The following is a 19696-nucleotide window of genomic DNA, read 5'->3' on the forward strand; positions in this document are numbered from 1 at the left end:
TCTCTCTGTCATTACTGTTAATGCAATAATTTTCGATCTAAACTTTTAAGGTACTATTTGCCCATACTATACTTGAAGAAGAAAAAACTGCTATATGCATAAAAAAAAAATATGTGAAAATATGCTGAGGGAATTTCAGGTAAAAGCTAAAATGTTGAAACTTTGAGGATTATTAAAAAAATACTTACCAATAACGATTCCACCTACTGCGCCAGCCATTTCCACATTAGTTGCCTAAAACAAAAATATCAACAAAAACATTTTAAATGAACATTCTAATGAAAATACTGTTCTAAGTATGTATAAATTTTTAGATTAAGTAATGAATATCTGAAATACCCCAAAACACAATAGAAACAAATACTTATTGCCCTATCAAAATGAAAAAAATATTAACTACATCAGTATTTAGATTTTAGTATAAAAAAAAAATTCACTTTAAGAATTAACATTCTCAACTTAGAATATTTTGCCTTTTTTTAAAAGCATTTTTATTATTAAATTAGGTTGTTTCAATGAATCTAGCTTGAGCAGACAAGCATCATTTTGAGATTCATCTGGTTGTATCTTCTTGCTAAAACTTAGATGGTAGCGGGGTATATTTCCTTTTTGTACATTTTCATTATATTTCTTCACAGCTGACACCATATTGTAGGTGGCACAAATGTGCTTCAATAATGAATACTACATTGCTGATTCCTGAGTTGGAAAGTGCTTTTGTTGCTGTTGCTATGATTTTTGTCCATCTCTCTACTACTCTTGTCAGCTACAACTGTAGAAATAATCTATTTCAAAATGAAGTCCTTTACCATCATTCTGACAAACAAGCCTAATCTCTAGGTAATTTCTTATATTTTTTTCTAATTCCATCCAACTTTGTGCTTGTTAACAAAGCTATTTACACATTTATTTTAAAACAGAATAACTAATGAAGTACTTTTTAAAGCAAATATAATCAAACTTAAAGACAATTATCAGCAAAACGTTTTTCACAACTGGAAAAATATTAATTAACCCTTTCGTTACTATATTTCTGACCAAAATACACCCCTCATGAGTTTCAATTAAATTCTAAAATAATCATGAATTTAGGCTTGTTTCATTAAATAACTGTAACGTTTTTACTTATCAACATCTTAATGTGATATTTGGAACATAATTAAAGAAAGGTTTCTAAATCAATTCTATTGCATAACTTTTGTCTCAAAGTGACTTTAATTACAGGTAAATCCAGGTAAATTGAGCAAAAGGTAAAAATATTAAAATTTTAAATTGAGCAAAACTCTTTACTCTTTTTACTCTTTTACTTGTTTCAGTCATTTGACTGCGGCCATGCTGGAGCACCACCTTTAGTCGAGCAAATCGACCCCGGGACTTATTCTTTGTAAGCCCAGTACTTATTCTATCGGTTTCTTTTGCCGAACCGCTAAGTTACGGGGACGTAAACACACCAGCATCGGTTGTCAAGCGATGTTGGATGGGACAAACACAGACACACAAACATACACGACGGGCTTCTTTCAGTTTCCATCTACCAAATCCACTCACAAGGCTTTGGTCGGCCCGAGGCTATAGTAGAAGACACTTGCCCAAGGTGCCACGCAGTGGGACCGAACCCAGAACCATGTGGTTGGTAAACAAGCTACTTACCATACAGCCACTCCTGCGCATCATTATCAACTTATTCTATCGGTCTCTTTTGCCGAACCGCTAAGTGACGGGGATGTAAACACACCAGCATCGGTTGTCAAGCAATGCTAGGGGGACAAACACAGACACACAAACATATACATACACACTTATATATATATACATATATACGACAGGCTTCTTTCAGTTTCCGTCTACCAAATCCACTCACAAGGCATTGGTCGGCCCGGGGCTATAGCAGAAGACACTTGCCCAAGATGCCACACAGTGGAACTGAAACCTGAACCATGTGGTTGGTTAGCAAGCTACTTACCACACAGCCACTCCTGCACCTAGGTAAAAATATTAAAATTTTGTTTAAACATCACCATAGAAAATGAATCATCAGCTAATATTCAAATGGGTATGCAACAAAATTTTGATAAAGAAGAATTGTGCCCATCACTAGATCATCAGTTGAATTTAATGCACAACAGGTGTACCATAAAGGTGGAATAAAGTGAAATACTGGAATCCACCGCAAGTTTGACCGAACTAAAGAAATCGGTCAAAAAATAATATTCAGCCCTGGTTATGGTATGGAAGTGATAAATTCCAGACCACATTGTTCCCTAGGCCATGCTGACTAACATTATTTTTCCCTGTATAAAAACTAAATCCACGCAGTACCCAGTATTTACTTCACAAATTTTCCGAAATTTGATCCCCCATTTTGTGTTTGTTTACAATCTGCGTAAATTTGTTTCCGCATTGATCGCTTCAAACAATAACTTCCAGACCACATCGTACCCTAAGCCATGCTGACTAACATTAGTTTCCCTGTATAAAAACTAAATCCACACAGTACCCAGTATTTGCTTCACAAATTTTCCAAACTTTGATCCCTGATTTTGTGTTTGTTTACATTCTGCATAACAGTTTGCTTCCAGTGATCGCTCCAAACAAGCATACTGAAAAAAATAAAAGTCTAATGGTTTTGCTTCCTAAGAAAGACTATAGATAAACTCTATCTCCTCAGAAAAATTGCTAGTAAAAACATTTTAAAAGTTTTTTACTTCCTTTCAATGTAAAATCATCTTTGCTGTCGCCATCGCTAATTTGTTTCTTCGGAATCGCTGCTTTCGGTTAACGGATAAAAAAAATATCCTATTCATTATTTTGTACACCACGTGCTTTAAGGACCTCATTCATTCTTTTTCTCGATATCTCCCTATTTTCCGTTGAAAAAGTTTTAAATTCGGAATCAATGCTTGATAACATGAAACTCCTATCCATTTTCAAAGTTGAAGAAAAATCGATGCCGAAAAAAATGTGGAAAAAAATCTCCCAAAATTCAGGGAATTAAAATTACACGTCGATCGTTGTACAAAACTGTAGATGAACTGTTTACGAAGTATAATCACATGTTTTCACGAATGTACTAACGAGATTTGTTCTGATATTCTCATTTAAATATGAATAGGTAATTATGGGCGGGTTTGGGCGGCTTGGTCACATGAACCAAAACTGTTTTCGGGCGGCTTTGGGCGGTTTGGTAACGAAAGGGTTAATAATGTAGAAGTTTTACAGTTTCACATGTAAAGAAAAATACTTATAATTTTTAGAAATGTGATGAACATTGTAAGTTCAGCTGTACAGTTTGGAATATTTAATTTCATTGTCAATTTAGTATTTTTAATTACTTCATCATTATATTAGATACAATTTGTTTGGCATTTATGTTTGTAAGATGCGAGTTATTGCATCTTTTGTAACTGAAATTGGACATCAATATGCATTTTTGGAGAATGAATTTTACAAGAGAATATTTTTAGAACCAAAACTTATCACAAAATAGTATGTTTATTTACTGTATAATGCTCATGGCAGAGTTTAATTAAAAACATTCATATTTATTCTGTATATTAACCCTTTCATTACTAACCTGTCTGAAACCGGCTCTGGCTCTAAGGACAAATGTCTTGCTTTCATAAGTTTTGAGTTAAAATCTTCCACCAAAACTTAGTCACAATTTATGTTCCTAACACTAGCTGAATGATTAACTAAGTCATTTTACTAAATTCTTTGTTATATCTAAAGTAATTGAAAGAAACACAGAGCATCTCAAAATAAATACAGTAATAAAAGGGTTAAAGGAAATGTAGAAAAATCTCTGAAATCAGAATAATATTTTTGATGTATGCTTCTGAAGCAATTTTTAAAAACACAAACTAAAACTTTAAACAAAAGACACTTCCATTGATAATTTGAATTAAAAAAAACTGTCTTAGATGTACAAGTCTTAGTATGATTTCTATTTGAAAAATAAAATCATATTGAATTCCTCATAATTTTAGTAAGCAAACTTTATTTTGAAATCCCATTATTTTTCTGTTTAATAACCAATATAGATTTTTTTGTAAAGTTGAATCCTCACATTTCATTTTATTTTTGATAATAATACTTAGGTAAATGGCATAATTTAGGTTTTTTTTTCCCCCTGAAAAATAATGATCTTGTATTAGAATTGGATTTTGGATTCTGTTAAGTGCTGTAAAACTTAGGCCAGTAATGTTTAGTATGTAATGTAAACTGCTAGATTTAAACTTCAAGTAAATAAGCTGGGAAGGTTCTAATGAGAACTATGATATATGAAGAACTAAAAATTGCAATAAATATGTTTATAAAATGGTATTAATATTACCTTTTCGATAAACATGCATTCTCCTCTTTCCAAGATAGCAATGTTTCCTTTGATATTTCTTGTATTAGTGAGAGGTGTACAAGCTTTGTAAGGTTCAGCAAGCATTAACTGACCTTGGATCTAATGAAAATAATCAAGAAATACGATTAAATAAAATGAATGTATAAACAGCAATAGCATATAAGAATTTCTTAGATTCTAATTTCTAATTCACCCCTCTATGCCAGCTGTGTTTAATGTGCATTCCATTCAATGACAGGTGATGAAACTTATTGATTTAAGAAAATGGGAATTATAAGTTTCATGCTTTCCCTAAAAAGTATTCTTGTGAAACAGCTATTACTAAACCAAGATCACAGCTTGCCTGCTACTTATGTTGCAACAGTTAAACAGTATCACCAAGAATTTCAAGTCAGTTTTTCAGTAGTATCAGAGATTCATTTGCATACAAAAAGACTCTATAGCAGCAGCTAATATCAAACTGCTTTCCCTATTTGCTCAGTCGCCAATATAATCTCTACTAAAGATTATGGCATTTTATAATACAGTTCTATATTTAAGAGATGAGGAATTATGTACATTATTTATATTTGACACATATTTGTCCTCATCTTGTTTGTTGTTAACACAATGTTTCAGTTGATATACCCTCCAGCCTTCATCAGGTGTCTTGGGGAAATTTCAAATCTGGGTTCTCATTTCTAAGGTATTATTATTATTATTATTATTATTATTAAGGTCACTGGCTGGAATCAGACTTGGGGTTATTAGCCCGTGCTCTTAACTACTATGCTGTATGCCCACAGGCATATGGCGTAGTGGTTAAAAGTGCAGGCTACTAACCCCAAGATTCCTAGTTTGATTCCAGTCAGTGACCTGAATAATAATAATAATAATAATAATAATAATAATAATAATAATAATAATAATAACAACAACAACATCGAAAAATACCTTAAGAATGAGAACCCAGGTTCAAAATTTCCCTAAGACACCTGATGAAGGCTGGAGGGTATATCAGCTGAAAAAATGTGTTAACAACAAACAAGATGAGGACAAATATCTATTAAATGTAAATAATGTAAATAAGGGCATTTTATGTTGGCTTTTAATAACATGCTTTTTTAAAATAAATATCTGGATGCCATTTTGTGAAACAGCTATTACTAAACCAAGATCACAGCTTGCCTGCTACATATGCTAGCTACTTAAATGTGATTAACTGCATCTGAGTAAATTTACAGAATAATTTCTCTTCAACAGAAAGATTTATTCTGTTAAAGACCCTAAAGTTATCACTTCATGTAATACCTAAATCTGAGAAAAATGATGTACGTCAATTTGATCAATAATCAACCAGATATAAGGATGCCATATTTTACAGTATCTGAAAGTAACTCAGAGAATAAGACTACTTGGAAACAATGTTTAATTCTACACAGCACATAATATGAGAATTTTTTTTACATCAATGGAATCTGTTATTTAAATACTATTGGAGACTAGTTGCTTACATGGGCAATGGAAGTGAAATAAGTAAGCAAAAGTGCAATTTAACTATTTTTCACTTCATTAATGACGCATTACAATGTAGCTTTGTTTTTAATAGGGTCGTAATATTAAAATGCAAACAATATGGTTTGACTTCCTTATCAATTTTAACTTCATTGTACAAATCATAGATTGCTCATAATCAAAGACCAGCCCGAATCTTCTCTCAATTTATGAGTGCCTATTTCTAGTTCAAATACGGTATTTCTTTTATTTATACACAACATATTTAACAGCTAGCATGACAAAAAGTACAAAACCAAAATCAAGTGTATTATGTTCATAGAATTTTAAAAGTTTTAGTACTTTAAATATGTGGCAAAAATAACAAACTTCAATAATTATGAGAAAAACAGATGTAAAATTTAAGAATTTTATATGTAAAAGTTGATAGCATATTTAAGTATAGTTATAAACACATGCATAAATATTCAAGTAAGAAGATGTGTTCTGGTAACTTACTGGTGAGGAATTCTTGAGATTGTAACCAAATTGAGCAGGTCCAGCACTCAAAACTGACACATCGTCAACATTAGGTGATAAGATCTGAACAAGAAGTGGCTCATGTTGAGCTAAAGAAAAGCAACAGTTTAACTACTGAAACACAAAAATTGGCATTTATTTGTATATATATATATATACACACACAAACACACACACACACATACATACATATATATACATACTGTTGTGTCTGGGGAGAGTCATTTTCTTTTTGTGCCTTATGATGTAACACATTCACCGGTAAAATTTCCACTTTTTTCTTATTTTTGTTTTACTAAAATTTTCAGAATATAATAATAAGAAAAAAGTAGAAATTTTACCGGTGAGTGTGTTACATCATAAGGCACAAAAAGAAAATGACTCTCCCCAGACACAACAGAATATGCTTCAACACACAAAATCATATAAAGAATCTTGCAAACCAAATCCAAAAACGAAATATATATATATATATATATATATATATATCATCATCATCATTTAGCATCCGCTTTCCATGCTAGCTGGGGTCAACTGGGGTCTGGGAAGCCACAAGGCTGCACAAGGCCCAGTCTGATCTCCGTGAGTGTAGTGGGTGCTTTTCACATGCTACCCGCACAGGTGCCAGACGGGGCTGGCAAATGGCCACGGACGGATGGTGCTTTTTACGAGCCACTGGCACGGAGGCCAGTCGGGGTTGCGCTGGCAATGGCCACGGTCGGGTGGTGCTTTTTACGTGCCACCGGCACGGGGGCCAGGCGAGGCTGGCAACAGCCACGATCGGATGGTGCTTTTTACGTGCCACCAGCACGGAGGCCAGTCAGGGCGGCGTTGGCAACGGCCACGATCGGATGGTTCGCTTACGTGTCACCAGCACTGGTAATCACAGCTGCAATTTCCATTGATGTTGATCGACTTCGATTTTGGTTATGATTTCTGATATGATTTGATTTCTACTTGCCTCAACGGGTCTTCACAAGCAGAGTTTTGTGTCTCAAGAAGGAAAGGTATGCATAAGTTGACTGGCTACATCCCAGGTAGAGGCCATGGGTTATGGTCTCACTAGTCCTGCTGGGTCTTCTCACGCACAGCATACTTCCAAAGGTCTCAGTCTCTAGTCATTTCCTTGGTGAGACCTAAAGTTCGAAGGTCGTGCTTCACCACCTCATCCCAGGTTTTCCTGGGTCTACCTCTTCCACAGGTTCCCTCAACCGCTAGGGTGTGGCACTTTTGCACACAACTATCTTCAGCCATTCTCGTCACATGACCATACCAGCGCAAAAGTCTCTCTTGCACAGCACAACTGATGCTTCTTAGGTCCAACTTTTCTCTCAAGGTACTTACACTCTGTCGAGTATGAACACTGACATTACACATCCATCGGAGCATACTGGCTTCATTTCTTGCGAGCTTACGCATATCCTCAGCAGTCACAGCCCATGTTTCACTACCATGTAGCATGGCTGTTCGTACACATGCATCATACAGTCTGCCTTTTACTCTGAGAGGCCTTTTGTCACCAGCAGGGGTAAGGGCTCTCTGAACTTTGCCCAGGCTATTCTTACTCTAGCAGTTACACTTTCAGCACATCCGACCCTCGCTACTGACTTGGTCACCTAGGTAACGGAAGCTATCAACTACTTCTAGTTTTTCTCCCTGGAATGTGGTAGAAGTTGGTCTCTGCACCTTTTCAGTGTTTATTGCTCCTGAGCATCTGCCACAAACAAAAACTATTTTCCTAGTTAGCCTTCCTTTGACATTGCTGCACCTCTTATGTGTCCATAGCTTACACTTGGTGCATCTTATAGAGTTTCTACCTACACCTTTTCTACAGATCGAGCAGGGCCATCTACCTGAAGGCGTTTGTGATTTGTCTATCTTCCTACTTATTAGGACTTTGGTTTTGGCTAGGTTGATTCTAAGGCACTTTGATTCTAATCCTTGCTTCCACACCTGAAACTTCTCCAGTTCTGATAGTGACTCAGCAATTAGAGCAAGGTCATCAGCATAGAGGAGCTCCAATGGGGAATCCTGTCTTGAATTCCTCCGTTATTGCCTGGAGGACTATGATAAATAGGAGGGGACTGAGGACTGAACCTTGGTGGACCCCAACCTCTACCCGGAATTCTTCATTGTACTCATTGCCAACCCTCACCTTACTAGCAGCGTCTCTGTACATGGCTCGCACAGCTCTCACTAACCATTCATCTATCCCTAGTTTCCTCATTGACCACCAGATAAGGGATCGGGGGACCCTGTCGTAGGCTTTCTCCATGTCAACAAAAGCCAGGTACAGGGCCTTATCTTTGGCTAGGTATTTCTCCTGCAGCTGTCTTACCAGGAATATAACATCAGTAGTACTTTTCCCTGGCATGAACCCAAACTGCATCTCATCTAAGCTCTCTCTAATTAGTTGGGCTATAACCCTCTCCATAACCTTCATTACCTGATCCAACAGCTTGATACCCCTGTAGTTATTTGTATCAGTTGACTATTATGCTGCTACACCAGTCATTGGGAATGACTCCTTCGTGTATCACCTGGTTAACTATACGGGTGACTAGGCTATAGCCGACACTACCAGATATTTTGAGCATCTCTGCAGTAATTCCTGATGGGCCTGGGGCTTTCCCTGTCTTCATGCTTGTAATTGCCTTAACTACTAAGGAACTGTCAACTCGGATTGCTGGTCCCTCTGTTGGGTCGATATTTGACAGACTCTCTTTATCCCATTCATTTTCTTTATTCAGCAACCTTTCATAGTGGCGTCTCCAAACCTCTCTCTTTGCATCCTCATTTAGCGCAAATGAACCATTATCCTTGCGAACATTTCTCTCCTACCACGTCACGATTCTCTCTCACACACTGTCTTGCAACACGAAATACCTCAAGTCTTTCATCCTCACGGCGCAGAACATTGGCAAATTTTTTCTTATCTGCTTCCCCTCTGGCTAAATACATATATAAATTAGAAAAAAAACCACCTTTAATCAATTCAATAATGAAGAATTAAATTATACCATCTAGAAAATTACATATTATAGAAAGATTAAATATAAGATAAAACATATAATGATGATTAAGTAATGTGCAAAATAATAATTTAATTTTTCATTATTGAATTGATTAAAGGCGGTTTTTTTCTAATTTATATATATATATATTATATATTCAGAAATTTGATTTAGTATTTCTAAATTGAATTTTTCCCTGTAAGTTTGGAATAATATTCCCTCATATTATTATTATTATTATATATATATATATATATATATATATATGATATTTTCTTTTGGAGTGAGCAACACTGTTTACTCTTTGCAACTTAAAAATTCATCTTAACCCCTTAATGGATTATCCCGAGTTTTCTTGTGCATCACAAATGTATCTTTTTAGAACCAGACGAGTATATTTGGTCAAAATTAACTTTTAATTTTAGCATTCAAACAAGTTTATTTGTTTTGAGTCGTTTCAAATTACCAAGATTATTGAAAAATATAGAACCTTATTGCCTCCCACAAAGCCAGGAAGACCATCATCGATCCCACATTCAACTAGATTAACCCCAGTTAGTCACTTTCCCATGGAAATACCACAAAGTGATAGGAAAAAGAACCCTACAAGACAGTGTGCAAAATGTGCAGAGAAGAGAGATGCTAAAGGAAAGAAGATTCGAAGAGAAAGCAGATACATGTGTAATGTCTGCAAGATAACATTGTGTGTAACTCTGAGTAAAAGTACATTTTAATTTCTATAATAAAAAATAAAGGAAACAAGATAAAAAACTTGTTTTTTGTAATTAACACAGTGTATATAATTAAAAAAGGAAATAAAAAAGGAAATGCCATGTCAAAATAACTGATCCATTAAGGGGTTAAAAGGATTGTGTATGATAACCTTGAGTGCTATGTTGGTCCTCACTTGAAGCTTTCTATGTGATGATATCCCCAAATTATTTCTCAATAAAAATACTGATGGTAATGAAGCATAAAACTCATTTTCTCAGAAGAATAAACAATGACCAATGAAACTGGTTTTAATAACAGTGAGAATAGAACCTGAAATTTCATGTAAAGGTGCAGAATGTTTGCATGATACTTCAAGGTAAACAAGATAGAAATGGAACAATATAATAACAGTAGCAATGATACAACCAAAACAGTTGGATTAAAAAAATATATCTCACCATAATTCAGTAATAAAAAAAGATCATTCATAGATATTGATGTAGAAATAAGGAGAGAGAGTAAAGCAGTGATTAATGTAATGGAAAACAAGGGAGTTTCTTATGTAATGAAAGCTGCACTTAGTAGCTCTGAAAAGACAGAGACATGGAAGAGCTATTAGATGAAAGGCTATTAGATGTAGATAATGAATGGGAGAGTATCTGAAGACAAGGAAAGCCCCTGGTCTATCAGGAATCACTGTTGAGATGCTTAAAATATCTAGTAGAGTATGCTATGGTCTAGTCCTTTGTATAGTTAGTTAACCAGGTTATTCAGGAAGGAGTAATCCCTAGTGACTGGTGTAGCAGCATTTTATAGTCAAGTGCTTATAGGATAAAGGAGATGCCTTAGAAAGAAGTAATAATAGAAGCATCAAACAGCTGAACCAGGAGAAGAAAGTTATGGAGAGAGTTATAGCCCAATCAATTAGGAATGGAATTAGACTAGCTGAAAAGTAGCTTGGCTTTGCACTGGGGAGAGGCACTATTTATGCTATTTTCATAGTCAGCCAACTGTAAGAGAGGTATTTAGCTAAGAATAAGCTGTTGTACTTGGCATTTGTTGACCTTGAGAAAGCCTTCAACAGAGTAACTTGCTCTGTAATATGGTGGTCTCAAAGAAAGCTAGGAGTAAATGAATGGCTTGTGAAAACAGCACAGGTCATGTACAGGTAGGTGTTCACCAAGGCTTGGCCCTCAACCCTCTCCTAGTCATCAATGTCCTCCAGGTCATAACAAAGGAATTTCAGACTGGAGCCCATGGCTTTTGGGGCTGAGGTTAAAACAAGTGTTATTAAAAACATTTTTTAAATATAATTGAAATATTCATTAGGGATAATAAAAAATATAATATTTTTTTCTAATAATAATTTTAGAGTTGGGTATTCAACTACTAATAATGTTGGTAATATTATTTCTTCATTTAATACATTTAAATTAAATAAATTCTACAAAGATAAATTAAATATTGATTCCAATAATAACAATAAAGACCAAGATATAATTTATTATACATGTAGGGATAAGACTACATGCAATTTTAACAATAATTGAAATTTAGATAATGTAGTATGGTAACTAATAGATAAGAATTTGAATTATCATAATTTAAAGACTATTTATATAGGGTCCACTTCAAATAAAATTAAATCAAGAATAGCTCAACATATGTATTCTTTTACTTATTTATTATTTGGACTTTAAATTTATAGTAAATAGTCATTTAAAATTAAATGCTAACATAAATTTATTTACCTATATGATACGTTTAGCTAATTTTTCCATATGTATAAAACCTTATATCTTTTTATGTTATTTATTTCTTGTAGATATAATTTAGTAGCATTAGTGTATAATTTACTATATTATTATATGTTAAATTAATATATTTGAATAATTTTAAACTTAGATACTTCTTAATACATAAATTGATTATATATAATTTTATAAAGACCTATTAGTTATAATAATATAAATTAATTTAATATCATATATATATATATATATATATATATATATATATATATATATATATATATATATATGTATACATATATATTTCTTTATTACCCACAAGGGGCTAAACACAGAGGGGACAAACAAGGACAGACGTAGGTATTAAATCAATTACATCGACCCCAGTGCGTAACTGGTACTTAATTTATCGACCCCGAAAGGATGAAAGGCCAAGTCGACCAAGTGGGTATATATATATATATATATCATCATCATCATCATCGTTTACTGTCCGTTTTCCATGCTAGCATGAGTTGGACGGTTCGACTGAGGTCTAGGAAGCCAAGAGGCTGCGCTAGGCTCCAGTCTGATCTGGGAGTATTTCTACAGCTGGATGCCCTTCCTAAATGCCAACCACCCCATGAGTGTAGTGGGTGCTTTTTACCACCAGCACAGGGGAAATACACACACACACACACACACACACATATATATATATATATATCTGAGCATGATCATTGCCAGAGTAGCTGACTGGCTTCTGTGCCAGTGGCATGTAGAAATGCCAGTGGCGCGTGAAAACACATTTGAGAGAGGTTGTTGCCAGTGCTGCTGGACTGGCTCCTGTGCAGGTGGCAGGTAAAAGAACCCACTAAACTCTTAGAGTGGTTGGCATTAGTAAGGGCATTCAGCTGTAGAAACTCTGCCGCATCAAATTGGAGACTGGTGCAGCCATCTAGTTCGCCAGTCCTCAGTCAAGTTGTCCAATCCATGCTAGCATGGGAAATGGATGTTAAATGATGCTGATGATGATATATATGAATGTATGAATATGAAGATATATGAATATATACATACGTATATGAATATACATATATGTATATCAATATATATAATATATTTATAAATGTATACACATATAAATATATGAAAATATATATATATATATATATATATATATATATATACTCTTTTCAGTCATTTGATTGTGGCCATGCTGGAGCACCCCCTTTAGTCGAGCAAATTGACTCCAGGCCCTATTCTTTGTAAGCCTAGTACTTATTCTATCAGTCATTTTTGCTGAACTGCTAAGTCACGAGGACGTAAACACACTAGCATTGTTGTCAAGCGATGTTGGAGGGGACAAATACAGACACACATACATATATATGACGGGCTTATTTCAGTTTCTGTCTACCAAATCCACTCACAAGGCTTTGGTCGGCCTGAGGCTATAGTAGAAGATGCTTACCCAAGGTGCCATGCAGTGAGACTGAACCCGGAACCATGTAGTTGGTAAGCAAGCTAATTACCCCACAGCCAGGATCATTATGAAGGCAAGACACACAAAAATGAAAGAAGACAGCAAAGGACCACTGATGAGGTCACAGAAGTGTGATGAAAGAACTCTGGTAAAAATACAATTAATATAAGATAAAGCTGAAGGAAATGAACACCAAATACATAGTGCATGTGTTTGTATTGGCGAAACTGGTAACATGACCATCCTCAAATACAACAATATCATCATCATCATCATCGTTTAACGTCCATTTTCCATGCTGGCATGGGTTGGATGGTTCGACTGGTGTCTGGGAAAGCAGGCGGCTGCACCAGGCCCCAATCTGATCTGGCAGTGTTTCTACAGCTGGATGCCTTTCATAATGCCAACAACTCCAAGAGTGTAGTAGGTGCTTTTTATGTGACACCGGCAAAGGGGACAGAGGAGCGGGTATCGACCATGATTAGATGGTGCTTCTTATGTGCCACGGCATGGAAGCTGGTCAATGCGGCACTGGCATCAGCCACATCCAGATGGTGCATTTTACATGCTGCCTGCATGGGGATCACAGCTACAATTTCCATTTGATTTGATTTTGATATTGCTGTTGATGTACTTGACTCAATAGGTCTCCTCAAGTACAGCATGTCGCCCTATGATCCAAGGTACGTGTGAGTGAGCTGGTAAAGCGACACTATTGTAGGTTACAGCTGTGGATTCACTTTATTTGCCAGGTGTTCTCAATCGTAGCTTGCTTCCAGAGGTCTTGGTCTATTGCCATTGCCTCTGTGAGGCCCAATGTTCGAAGGTCATGTTTCACCACCTCATCCCATGTCTTCCTTGGTCTCCATCTATCCCAGATTCCTTCCTCTGTTTGGGAGTGGCACTTCTTCACACAGCTCTTCTTGTCCTTCTGTAGTACATAAACATACTAACGCAAATGTCTTGCATGCCACACCCGATGCTTCTTATGTCAGTACACACACACACACACACACATATATATATATATTTATATATATATATATATATATATTCATATAAATGCATATATATATATATATATATATATATATATATATATAATATATATATATATATTCATATTTGACCCTGTACTCGAGGAGATCCATTGAGTCAAGTACACCAACATCAAAATCAATGGAAACTGCAGTTGTGATCCCTGAGACGGTGGCACGTAAAAGCACCATCTGAACATGGCCGATGCCAGCGCCGCCTAGACTGGCTTCCGTGCCGGTAGCATGTAAAAAGCACTATCCGAATTGTGGTCGATGCCAGCGCTGCCTTGACTAGCTTCCATGCCCGTGGCACGTAAAATGCACCAATCCGATCGTGGCCATTGCCAGCCTTGCCTGGCACATGTGCAGGTGGCACGTAAAAAGCACCCACTACACTCACGGAGTGGTTGGCGTTAGGAAGGGCATCCAGCTGTAGAAACACTGCCAGATCAGACTGGAGCCTGGTGCAGCCTTCTGGCTTCCCAGATCCCCGGTTGAACCGTCCAACCCATGCTAGCATGGAGAACGGACGTTAAACGACGATGATGATGATATATTCATATAAATGCATATATATATATATATGTATAGGGAGAGTTTACGAATAAAACAAAAGACGAAGACAGGTGGTGTACAAAACAAACAGATGTATTAATATAACGCTCAGGAATAGAAAAAGTCTTTTATGTTTCGAGCCTACGTTCTTCTACCGAAAGGGACACAGAAAAAACAAAGAGAGAAACAAGGAGAGAAAACAATGTGTGTAGTGGCTAACAATCTATCATGGTGCTGGTATATACTGAATATATATATATATATATATACTGAATATATATATATATATATATATATATGAATGCAAATATATATATATATATATATATATGAATGGCATTCGCTATGATAGATCACTAGCCACTATACATTCTTTATTTTCTCTCCTTGTTTCTTTGTGTGTTCCTTTCTGTGGAAGAGCATAGGCTCGAAAGGTTAAAGTCTTTTTCACTTCCTGAGCATTAAACTAATACATCTGTTTGTTGTCTACACCACCTGTGTTCGTCTTTTTGTTTTTTTTCATGAATTCTCTGGTACAAAATTTTCTGGGCAGGGAACACTGACAGGGTTGGGGGCATAGGTATACTTCTCACTGAAAAATGGGTAGATAAGGTAATTGAGGTAATCAGAGTAAGTGACAGAATACTTAAGATTAGATTAGTGCTTCATCATGGATTAGCAAACATTATATCGGCCTATGCCCCTCAGCTGGGGCTACCCGATGGACAGAAAGACTGATTCTATGACACCCTACTGCAGACTACCTCGTTGATGAATGACAGAGACCTTCTCTTTGTGGCTGGTGACTTCAATGGGCATGTTGGACATGCAGGGGGCTTCCATGGTGTACATGGAGGCTAATGTTATGGTTCCCCCAATGAGGAGGGAACCAGGCTGCTGGAGTTCTGTGATGCAAATGATCTTATGGTTTGTAACACAAACTTCAGGACACCTACCAGCCACCTAGTCACCTACCGATCGAGCCGACATACCAGCCAAATTGATTACATCCTTACCAGGAAAAGGGAAAGATGGCTGCTTATAAATGCCAAAACCTTCCCAGGTGAAGAATGTACCCCACAACATAGACGGGTAGTGACTTTAGGATCAGGACTAAGACGACGACCAACATAAAGAAAAAGGATCTGGAAGCTTAAAGATCCTGCGAATGGACAGAGACATAGGGACATATTACTTGAAGCCTTTGACGAAGTAGAAGGGGATATAGCTTCACATGGGGTAGAAAACAACTGGAGGTTTCTAAGGGACAACCTGCTGAGAGCCACTGACCAGATCTGTGGCTGATGGAAAGTCCCCTCTCAACCCAAAATAACGTGTAGGTGGAACAATGTTGTAGACAGGGCTATTAGAGAAAAGAGACAGACTTGGAAGGACTGGAAAAATGGTGGTAGCAGGGAATTGTATCAGACTGCCAAAAGAGAAGCTAGGAGACAGGTTTATTTAGCCAGAAGGGAAGCAGATAAGAAAAAAATTGCCAATGTTCTGTGCCGTGAGGATGAAAGACTTGAGGTATTCCGTGTTGCAAGACAGTGTGTGAGAGAGAATCGTGATGTGGTAGGAGAGAAATGTGTTCGCAAGGATGATGGCTCACTTGCACTGAATGAGGATGCAAAGAGAGAGGTTTGGAGACACCATTATGAGACGCTGCTAAATAGGGAAAATGAATGGGATAAAGAGAGTTTGCCGAATGTCGACCCAACAGAGGGACTAGCTATCCGAGTTGACAGTTCCTTAGTAGTTAAGACAATTACAAGCATGAAGACAGGAATTACTGCAGAGATGCTTAAAATATCTGGTAGTGTCGGCTATAGCCTAGTCACCCATATAGTTAACCAGGTGATACACGAAGGAGTCATACCCAATGTCTGGTGTAGCAGCATAATATTCAACTGCTACAAAGGTGTAGTGACCATATTCCAGTGTGCGCACACGCAACGCCATTCTTCAGCGTGCGTGTGCGGAACGTCACCTTTCTAGTGACCTCATATTCCAGTGTGCGCACACGCAACGTCATTCTTCAGTGTGCGTGTGCGGAACGTCTTTCTTCAGTGTGCGTGTGCGGAGTTGAACCTTCTGGAAAGGCATAAGGAAGTTTCCCTCATGCACATGCGCTAGAGACTGAAGAATAAATTCTTTAGCGTTCTTTAATAGCGTTCGGGGACATGAGGTACAGCGATCGAAGAGAAAGGACGTCTTTTCATACGTGTGATCGACCTATTCTCCTGTCCCAGACGCTTGGGATTTAACCTATCTTTTGCTGCTGAATTGTTGTAAGAATGGATACCAGTATACCATCGTGTTTGGTTTTTGTATAAGAGAATAAGGAATTATATATTTCTAAACTTGCTTTTCGTTCCTGACTGGTGGTTTCTGGAAACAAAAAGAAGGGAAATTGTGTTGCACCCAAGTTGCGCCCCAAAAGTGTAAAGAAGCAACCAGTTACCTTTACAGTGGTGACCCCGAGTTCTGGTCATAGACCATAGAACACTCAACCAAGTATCCCGAGTTCTGGTCATAGACCATAGAACACTTAACAGAAATCTAGTTTCTACCAACAGTTATAAAAGGAGCCTCTCTTATCTTTCGCAATAATGACGACGCTAACATACACCAGCAACACAGGACATTTACACCACGGACGCCTTCATCTCAACGATGCCTTTCTCTGCCTTCGTCATCACCATCGTCGTCCTTCAATTTCATGTCGTCTCCATCTTCGTCGCCAGCAACACTAATATGTATTTTACTACGAACTAAGCAACAATGTGTCTCAAGTCCACCACTGTGCCTTAAAATCAACCTAGCTAAGCCCAAAATCCTAATATGTAGGAAGGCAGGCAAATCACAAACACCTTCAGGTAGATGGCCCTGCTTGATCTGTAGAAAAGGCATAGGTAGAAACTCTATAAGATGGACCAAATGTAAGCTATAGACACATAAGAGGTGCAGCAATGTCAAAAGAAGGCTAACTGTGGCAGATGCTCAGGAGCAATAAACACTGAAAATGCACAGAGACCAACTTCCGCCACATTCCAGGGAGAAAAACTAGAAATTGTTGATAGCTTCCGTTACCTAGGTGACAAAGTCAGTAGCGGGGGTCGGATGTGCTGAAAGTGTAACTGCTAGAGTAAGAATAGCCTGGGCAAAGTTCAGAGAGCTCTTACCTCTGCTGGTGACAAAAGGCCTCTCGCTCAGAATAAAAGGCAGACTGTATGACGCATGTGTACGAACAGCCATGCTACATGGCAGTGAAACATGGGCTGTGACTGCTGAGGATATACGGAAGCTCGCAAGAAATGAAGCCAGTATGCCCCGATGGATGTGTAATGTCAGTGTTCATACTAAACAGAGTGTAAGTACCTTGAGAGAAAAGTTGGACCTACGAAGCATCAGTTGTGCTGTGCAAGAGAGACGTTTGCGCTGTTATGGTCATGTAGCGAGAAAGGATGAAGATAGTTGTGTGAAAAAGTGCCACACCCTAGCAGTTGAGGGAACCTGTGGAAGAGGTAGACCCAAGAAAACCTGGGACGAGGTGGTGAAGCACGAGCTTCGAACTTTAGGTCTCACCGAGGAAATAACCAGAGACCAAGACCTTTGGAAGTATGCTGTGCGTGGAAAGACCCGGCAGGACAAGTGAGACCATAACCTGTAGCCTCTACCTGGGATGTAGCCAGTCCACTTATGCATACCTTTTCTTCTTGCAAAACAAACCCTACTTGTGAAGACCTGTTGAGGCAAGTGAAAATCAAAATCGAAATTGATCAACATCAATGGATATTGTAGCCGTGATACCAGTGCTGGTGGCATGTAAGAGAACCATCTGAACGTAAAAAGCAGCATCCGATAGTGGCCGTTGTCAGCCTCGTCTGGCCCCCATGCCGGTGGCACGTAAAAAGCACCGTCCAATCGTGGCCGTTTGCCAGCCTCGCCTGGCACCTGTGCAGGTGGCATGTAAAAAGCACCCACTACACTCAGAGTGGTTGGCATTAGGAAGAGCATCCAGCTGTAGAAACACTACCAGATCAGACTAGGCCTGGCACAGCCTTCTGGCTTCCCAGGCTCAAGTTGAACCGTCCAGCCCATGCTAGCATGTAAAACGGATGTTAAACGATGATGATGATGATGATGATATATATATATATATATATATATATATATAAACATATACATACATATACATATATATATATACATATACATATATATATATACATATACATATGTATATATATACATATACATATATACATATACATATGTATATATATATATATGTACATATACATATGTATATATATATATGTACATATATATATATATATATATGTACATATATATATATATATATATACATATATGTGTATATATATACATATATGTTGGCGTTAGGAAGGGCATCCAGCCGTAGAAACACTGCCAGATTTGACTGGGCCTGATGAAGCCTTCTGGCTTCACAGACCCCAGTAGAACCGTCCAACCCATGCTAGCATGGAAAACGGACGCTAAATGATGATGATGATATATATATATATATATATATTTGAGTAGTCGAATGAATTATCTTATTAAGGATAATTCGAATTAACCGATACCTGGGTAGCAAATTCACATCAGAAAAAACACGGTTGAAGTTACGTGCCTAGGGCATAGATTACGTGCTTTCGTGTGGAAATTTGTATGTTTATTTTAAAAATATAAATATATGAAAGAATGGAGCTGAACGACGAATTAACAAAATTCCTTTATTTTCGACATATGTTTCGAAGGCTGCA

General features: G+C 37.2%; 1 protein-coding gene across 2 annotated transcripts in view; it reads right to left on the reverse strand.

Annotated features, from left to right (window-relative positions):
* Nucleotides 1–19696, reverse strand: part of LOC115210263 (ER degradation-enhancing alpha-mannosidase-like protein 3) — a 413751-nt gene that overhangs the window by 54150 nt on the left and 339905 nt on the right. For both annotated transcript variants that reach the window (XM_036501986.1, XM_029779124.2), the window contains exons 18-20: nt 6347–6456; nt 4334–4453; nt 189–234 (exon numbers count right to left, since the gene is read on the reverse strand). In XM_036501986.1, the coding sequence (XP_036357879.1) occupies nt 189–234; nt 4334–4453; nt 6347–6456 (276 nt within the window). The remainder of the gene's footprint in view (nt 1–188; nt 235–4333; nt 4454–6346; nt 6457–19696) is intronic.

Source organism: Octopus sinensis, linkage group LG1, assembly GCF_006345805.1.
Source record: "Octopus sinensis linkage group LG1, ASM634580v1, whole genome shotgun sequence".
Lineage (NCBI taxonomy): Eukaryota > Metazoa > Mollusca > Cephalopoda > Octopoda > Octopodidae > Octopus > Octopus sinensis.